The sequence below is a fragment of the Puntigrus tetrazona genome, chromosome 2 (genome assembly GCF_018831695.1).
Source record: "Puntigrus tetrazona isolate hp1 chromosome 2, ASM1883169v1, whole genome shotgun sequence".
Lineage (NCBI taxonomy): Eukaryota > Metazoa > Chordata > Actinopteri > Cypriniformes > Cyprinidae > Puntigrus > Puntigrus tetrazona.
Window position 1 is genome coordinate 1,997,297 of NC_056700.1, and position 7,899 is coordinate 2,005,195.

A 7,899-nucleotide genomic window follows, 5' to 3' on the forward strand; every position below is an offset into this window, starting at 1 on the left:
AAAAAAACTTTAAATATTAAATATAGGGAGTGAATGTAAATGTGTAAACATGACTAAACGGAAGAAGAGAACAGCTTGCAAAGCAGGTTGTGCATTGTTTTTTTGTGTGGAAAAGGCAGCGCGGGTGACGGTGGGAGGGGCGCTGAGAGTGTATTATTAGAATAGCGACACACTCCCGGGCTCACACTGCAAGCATGGCTGGCGACAGCGAAACACATCTTAAGGACAGAGCGGAGGACGGCCACAGCATCCGACAGCCGTTCCTCATCGGTGTGGCCGGAGGCACCGCCAGCGGAAAGGTTTGAGTTTTTAATCAGTAACCGCGCGGACTCCGGTACGTCGCGTAGGTTTAACGGGGTTTTCTGTGACGCCGGTGCCTCCGGCGACCGCGTGGCTTTAGCCAGCCCGTAATGAACTATAAGAAAGCGTTAATCGCTTTTAGAAATGCGCGAGGTTTTTAAAACGCGTTCGCATGCCCGTATACAGTGCAGGTCAAAAATCTACACATTTAATTTAAAACCGTTATTTTTTTGTCACTTGTAAAACCTTTTGTTTCGTTACTGGAAACGACTAAATAATTTCTAAAATTGCACCAACCAACAACCGACGTTCGGTGTGTGTTTATACACGTTGTAAGTGCCGGTAAAGTTATTTTTGAGCTCCACGTGGCGCGGCGCTCTGAATCAGCCCGTTGTCGTTTATTTACTTGTAAGGGACCTCGAGCGTGTAAGTCGCATCGGGAGTTTACTTTTATGTTTATTAGTTGCCGTGCTGGTTTAAAAGCGCCTTGTAGCTGTTAAAAATTAAAAAAGTGCTACTTCCTCCATGTAGGCGAAGGAAAGTTGCGGGAACGTGACGTCATAATAGCGGAGGATGTTTACATTGGCGCTTCGAGCCGGTTTTAGTAACGAGCGTTCATTAATCTCCCGCTGACCTTCATGTGCAGGAAATTGCGCTTCCGCGGCTAAACGGTTACCATTAAGCGTCTGAAACCCTTTTAAAAGCCATGTTACTTGCTGTCAAAGCGCTCGTGGGCTATAAAGGGCTGCACGTACCGGCGGAACCCAATCACGTTTCTATCATTCAGGCGAATAGCTGAGGCCAGGTTTTAAACGCACACTTGCCGCTGAACGGAGGCCATGTTCACCGCTGAATCTCCTTACATGGGATGCGCGGCCCACCCCCGCGCTCCTCCGACACGCCACATGTCTGCAGACACACTGCTGGGAGAAAAAAAAGTCTCCTTTTGTCTGCGGCACAACTTAGGAGGATGGTTCGTCGTTTGCTCTCCTTTTGGTGTTGAGATATTTTGAAGGGTGTTTGTAGTCAAACACCGACTTTAGTTGTGTGAACTACAAACACTAAAAGTCATACAGGTTTGGAACAACACGGGGACAAGTGAATTTTAGGTGAATAACTCAAAGCCTGACATATGAAATAAATCGGAAAATCTTCATCTGGTTTATTTACAAATGTATTAATCTAATTTTAGATTATTTAAAAGTGTCATATTTGATGCGTAATGTTTTCATGGCTCCCATTGTATGATTTATGAGAATAAACTGTTTATAACAGTATTCATTTTCTTTTTATATATCCCAGTAATATGCTTTAGTAAGATTTTTTTTTTTATATATAAAGCTTAAAAGATTCAATGCAATTTGATCGCATCTCAATCATAATAAACGTTGTTCACAAGCCTTATGTGTCTCATTAAAATATAACAAAATAATGATGGATAATCAAGTACAATTATTGCAGTCCAGTAAGTATTCATATTCAAATATTACTAACATACGTTTGTTTAAAAAAATTGTGAAGATTTCACAGCAAAAAGACAGACCTGAAGGGGAACTCTTTGGAATTTGATTATATTAAAAGGCCTTTTACAGAAGGCATGTATTAAATTTTGATAAAGTTTTGATCATTTAGAGGGCTTAGAAATTTTTGTATCAAATACGGTCTATAAAGTGAATCATATAAGCACTGTGGCTTTAGGTTGTGCATATCTGAACAAGGTAGCTTATAGTTTAGCACTTACTAAGTGGTTTTGCGTCCTCTCCTCTCAGTCTTCAGTATGTGAGAAGATCATGGAGCTGCTGGGACAGAATAAGATTGACCGTCACCAGCGGCAGGTGGTCATCCTCAGTCAAGACAGCTTTTACAGGGAGCTCACGCCTGAACAGAAAGCCAAAGCGCTCAAGGGCCAGTTCAACTCCGATCACCCAGGTACTTTACTGTCTGAGGGTGGTTAAAGAGGTCAGACGTTCACTCAGAAGCTAGAATGTGCTCGTTTTTATTCATGGAATGGGGAGAGAAACGAACGAGGTTACACATGGTCACTATGCATGTAAGAATGAGTGGTTCGGAGGATTACGTGTTTATCGGCGTTTCTATCGCTCGCAGATGCTTTCGACAACGAGCTGGTCATGAAGACTCTGCGTGACATCATTCAGGGGGAGACCGTGCACATCCCGGTGTATGACTTTGTTACCCATTCCAGGTCAGCGCTGCTATTTTGATTGCTTTGATTGGTGACCCGCTGCTGGACGTTTTCTGAAACGTACGTTCTGCGCGCCTCTTGCAGGAAGGATGAGTTCGTGACCGTGTATCCAGCGGATGTGGTTCTCTTTGAGGGGATTCTCATGTTCTACTCGCAGGATATTCGAGATCTGTTCCAAATGAAGCTGTTCGTGGACACAGACCCAGACACGCGTCTCTCGAGAAGAGGTACATGACCTGACTGACATTTCCCTTGCGGTTTGGTTGAAGTGGTGCTTTTTGTCTTTTATTACCTGAACCTAGGAAAAATTTATATATATATATATATATATATATATATATATATATATATATATATATATATATATATATATATATATATATATATATATATATATATATATATATATATATATTTATATATTTTTTTTTTTTTTTTTTAAAGCTACAGGTAAATTGTTGCATATTTTTACATTTGTTGATTTTTTTATTTATTAGGAAACTGCATCTTGTAATGCAATATTATGATAGGTGCACTATCTGAATAAATTGACATTATGAATTTATTATACTGGTGAAATATAAAGTCGCTTTTATTTATATAGTGCTTTAGATTTTGTCAAAGCAGCTTTAAAGTAACACTGAAATTATTGTTTTGTTTATAAAAAATCATAAAATAAATGGGAAGGATTTCATTTGTATGTATTAAAAAGTTCATTTATGTAATATAAAACACTTTTGCACTGAACTTCCAGCAATATTAGCTGTGTTGAGGTACAGTGAGCCTGAAGGTTTGTTTGAACAGTTAACTGTATGGCTTGTTTTTATCAGTGTTGCGGGACATCAGCGAGAGAGGCCGAGAGTTGGAGCAGGTTCTGAACCAGTACATCACCTTCGTGAAGCCAGCCTTTGAGGAGTTCTGTCTCCCTGTGAGTATCCTTCTGAGGAAACCCTTCAAACTCGTTTCTACATTATGCTGTATTGTCAGAAAAGGTATCAGGTATACTAATTTGACACCTTCCATCCGCTTCCTCTAAGTTACGTCATTCTTTGTGCCTTTTAAATGATCTCGAGCATTTTTATTCACAGACCAAAAAGTACGCAGACGTCATCATCCCCCGAGGAGCAGACAATCTCGGTGAGTCAGTAGGCCATTAGTTCTCTGATATGAAACGCACGCTGGGGAGATTTTAACTTATCTCCCTTTCTCTCTAGTGGCTATTAACCTGATTGTGCAGCATATCCAGGATATCCTGAACGGAGGATTCACCAAACGACAGAGCGGTTTTCAGAACGGCCATGGAACCCCAAGACAAAGACGGCCCTCGGAGTCGAGTCGACCCCACTGACCTTACTGTGGCCCTTCCCTCCATTGAGGAGAGGGCAGAACTGAATAATCGCAGTGTACATCCCATTCATCCAATGACAATGAGGGGATGCAGGAGCTGAAATGCCTTTTGTTATTGTCATTATTATTTGAATTTTACATTTGAAATGTTGTTGTCGTCGTCTTGGATAATTGTTTGCCGTTACAGGGTTTTGAATGTGCTATATGTTTGATTGCACTCTCAGCCTGTCCTGTCAGCATGTCTATATGCTTTCTTAGCTACCCAAAAAATAAATGAATAGTTTGGAAAGTTTTTTTTTTTTCCTAACTGGAAATGGAGACCACTTTGATCACAAAGCTGTTTGCATACATACTTGAAGTCTGAGCTCAGGTTGCGTGGGTTGTTCTATCCACAAAAGAACATAGTGCCTCATATCTGAGGCCCTTTTATGTGTGATTTCGTAACGATGGCATCATGGTACTCTAGCATATTGTTTTTTGTAGCTTTCTAGTTGAATCTCAATGTTGTGGTTCTTACTATTGTAGTGTTTTGTACTCGTGACGTATTTTGTTGACTATGCTTTATAAGAAGTGGTGCTTTTTGGCCACGATACTTTTACTCCAGTTCATACAATCAGAAAATACATGAAATACCTCAAACACATCTACTGTTTACGCCACAAAAAAAAGTATTACTTGAATTATGCTTATTAACCCTGAGCACGCTACTTCAATAAGCCTGTGTTTACTTCCTCCCTCGTGCCTCTCTGGCACGTATTTTTCTACAAATTATTCATTGGGTTAATGACATAAGGTTTTGTTAATGAATTATCCATTGCGCTGTGGTGGAATAAAACGATAAAAAAAACCTGCAGTGTTTTTGCTTCTTTGTTCCACTCTCTCACCTCGTTTCATCCGTGTAATACCGCGCGCGTTCGCTGCGTGGCGCTGTTTCCGTCGCGCTCTTTACGCGCAGTTTGATGACGTACAGCAGCGGAGGCGTGGCTCAATATGGGGGTATGCGTTAAAGCGTTGGACACTTGGGAGAAAAATATCAACGAATATTCTTTACTAACCATTTTTTTAATCTATAGAAATTCGGACTGCAGTTTAAAGCCACTTTGGAGAATGTTACAAACGTGAGGCCGGTGGGGGATGATTTCCGCTGGTATTTAAAGGTGAAGTGTGTTCGCGTGACATGCTGTCAGCGTTAACACGCATCATTTGTACGCTACAGTAAAATACTTTAAGCAGTTCACCGTTTATATGGCCATTGAGAAATTACTTTTCAGGATCTGTAACTATATAGTAGTGTAATTTGCATAAACGTGATGAATACCGATCATGCACATTAGGGGAATTGTTAAAAAAAAAAGTCAAAGTAACCGTGTGATTTAATGACATGTCATTTAGGCTAGTAACTGACTCCTGTCCTTGCAGCTGAAGTGTGGAAATTGTGGTGAGGTGTCGGATAAATGGCAGTATATCACCTTAATGGTAGGTTGCAATTTAAGTTAGGAAAATATATAGCTAAAAACCGGTTTGCATTCTCTGCTAGTATTTTTGCGAGATGTTTTCATGCTTTTAGAAGCATCTTTGCCTTTTTTAAAAAAAGGAATGTTTCTATTACAAGAAAACAGAAATTAAGAGTTAATAATATTACAATAAATCCCAGAAAAAGGAACGTACGTGCAGATTCCATTGTCATTTTTCATTTCGTTTTCATTTTGTTGACATGCAATTTACATTTTATTTATTTATTTATTTATTTATTTGTCTAAGGCAGTTTATAAATGCATTTTCATGTCACTTTTTTTGCCTTTGTTGCAAAATGTGTAAAATAAAAATAAATTTTTTATATTTATTTTTGTATTTTTATATTTACATTTAATATGTTATTCAGTCAAAACCTCACCTTCTTTGACTCACTGCACTTTTGCATTTGTGTGACTCGTGTTTGCTAAACCGAGGTCCTTTCTTGGCTTCAGGACAGCGTGCCTCTGAAAGGAGGACGAGGCAGCGCTAGCATGGTGCAGAAGTGCAAGCTGTGTTCCCGGGAAAACTCCATAGGTAACCAACCTGCTAGCTAGCAAAAGCGCCGATGAAACGCATGCACAAAGCCAAAACGTTGCACAATAATCTATTCTCTATTGGCGTTTTTATATTTTTGCATGATTAAGTGTACGTGAATGTCTTATTAAGTGGATGTCTGACTGTTTGCAGATATCCTGAGGGACACAATTACACCTTACAATGTAAGACAGAATGCATTCATTCTTTGTTTGTTTGCAGCATTTATAGTTGCATGCATATATGCATATGAGTAATTGACGTATCAATGTGTCTTATGATGTTAACTTTTTTTTGACACTCTAAGAACGAAGATACATTTTTTTCTCATGTTATTTGTGTGTTATGTTTTTTTTTTTTGGTAATATTACACCATAGGACACAGTCTAATTTTTATATGTTAACTACCAATATTTTATTTACGCTGCCAGTGCATGTATTTTCTCTTCTAAAGGCAGAAGACAGCGAAAGGTTTAAGACAATTGTCCAGTTTGAGTGTCGGGGTCTGGAACCAGTCGACTTTCAGCCTCAGGTGAGATGTTGCATGCGTTCGAGTGGTCTGTAAATAAAGAGCAAGGATGGATAGAAAAGGTGGTTATTTTTTTTTAAATAATATTTGAAACTTTCCAAAGGAATCCTGAAAAACTGTAGTGGTTTGCACAAAAAAATAAACCAATTTAATGTAGTTTTGAACGAATAATTGCAGCCTAGTAGGAAAAAAAAAATGTAATAGTTGTGCAAAACTTTTAATAGACGTTCGGCTTGTTTCTCCACAGGCCGGTTTCGCCGCTGGTGGGGCAGAGACAACCACACAGTTTCCTGAAATCAATCTGCAAGAGAAAGTAAGAGTCCTCCGAGTCATTTCGCACCTTCTAGATCATTTAGGAGGACCTAACGGTCTTTTTAATCCTACGTATCAGGACTGGACGGACTACGACGAGAAGGCCAGTGAGTCCGTGGGGATCTATGAGGTCGCACATCAATTCATCAAGTGCTGAAATGCGCTGAATGAAGAACAAAGTTGAAACGACTACACCACGCTCTTGCTAGTCAGTGCTAATCGCCTCTTGCTAATTGGTAAAAGCCTTATTATATGCAAGAGGTGCAGTAAGTTTGATCGTACGATACTACAGTAATAAACCGTGCAATGATTGGACTGTGTGTGTGGCTTGCAACCCAGCTAAATCATGTTTTGAATAAAATGATGCAGAAAAGGAACATTTTTGCGTGCCATTATGACATATGGCAATGCTGAACATTCGATTCGATCTGGGGATATTTAAAACATTTGTTATATATATTTAGTTGGTATACTGTTTATGTAAACATCCGATTCCATTGCTCAGATTTTAAGAGCTGTAATTAACAAAAAATACGTAAAAGCTACTGTATAAATCTTCTCGTTTTAGATTACGCATATTCATTATTAACTGTGCTACTAAAATGGAAAGTCTTAACAGTAGCAGTGGGAATAAATAGTAGTGTCTAATAAAAAAGGTACTAATAGCTAATAAGTACTAGTCGCTATGAGAGCATATTTACCTTTTGGATTTATTTTTTTGAGGTCAAACTTGAGTAGTCAAACCACAGACCCATCAAAGGCAACATGGAATAGCATTGAATAAAGATAGGTATCCCTTGCGAAAGTTAACTACGAATATTATAATAATTAATATTTAATATTAGTTTCTTAATAATAAAATAAATTACACTGTAGTTGAACCGTAGTAACTACTATCCACAGTTTAACCGAGATATTTGATGCACAACTAGTTATACAAAAAAAATTAATACAAAAAAAAGAGCAAAATTGTGTTTAGTTTTTTTAAGCAAGCAGCATAAAATAGATGATACTGTGAACTATTATATTCTAAAGAAAGAGTGGTAAAACGGCTTGACAAATGATCATAAATACGGATTATGAATACATAAAAACAGATTCGCCCAGTTTATGTAAATCGTCCCGGCCTGATCTGGAAGGACAGAGCGCCACCTGCGGG

The 7,899-nt window shown here is 38.7% G+C and overlaps 2 protein-coding genes across 4 annotated transcripts; both read left to right on the plus strand.

Moving 5' to 3' along the window:
• Positions 1–141: 141 nt before the first annotated feature.
• uck2b (uridine-cytidine kinase 2b) lies at positions 142–4,139 on the plus strand. The gene is made up of 7 exons (XM_043260653.1): positions 142–299; positions 2,070–2,229; positions 2,407–2,503; positions 2,588–2,730; positions 3,334–3,431; positions 3,592–3,640; positions 3,718–4,139. Exons 1-7 carry the CDS (start codon positions 195–197, stop codon positions 3,849–3,851), a joined length of 786 nt encoding a protein of 261 aa, XP_043116588.1. The 5' UTR covers positions 142–194; the 3' UTR covers positions 3,852–4,139.
• A 655-nt stretch (positions 4,140–4,794) lies between these two features.
• Positions 4,795–7,117, plus strand: czib (CXXC motif containing zinc binding protein). 3 transcript variants are annotated; one of them, XM_043257142.1, is made up of 8 exons: positions 4,795–4,846; positions 4,924–5,007; positions 5,270–5,326; positions 5,818–5,899; positions 6,053–6,084; positions 6,354–6,431; positions 6,676–6,741; positions 6,820–7,117. In XM_043257142.1, the coding sequence occupies exons 1-8, from the start codon at positions 4,841–4,843 to the stop codon at positions 6,895–6,897; spliced, it is 483 nt and encodes a 160-aa protein (XP_043113077.1). In that variant the 5' UTR covers positions 4,795–4,840; the 3' UTR covers positions 6,898–7,117. The 3 variants fall into 3 exon arrangements, with proteins under 3 accessions (XP_043113077.1, XP_043113095.1, XP_043113086.1); XM_043257160.1 differs by having other exon boundaries at positions 4,832–4,846; positions 5,243–5,326; XM_043257151.1 differs by lacking the exon at positions 4,795–4,846 and having other exon boundaries at positions 4,853–5,007; positions 5,243–5,326.
• Positions 7,118–7,899: the final 782 nt, after the last annotated feature.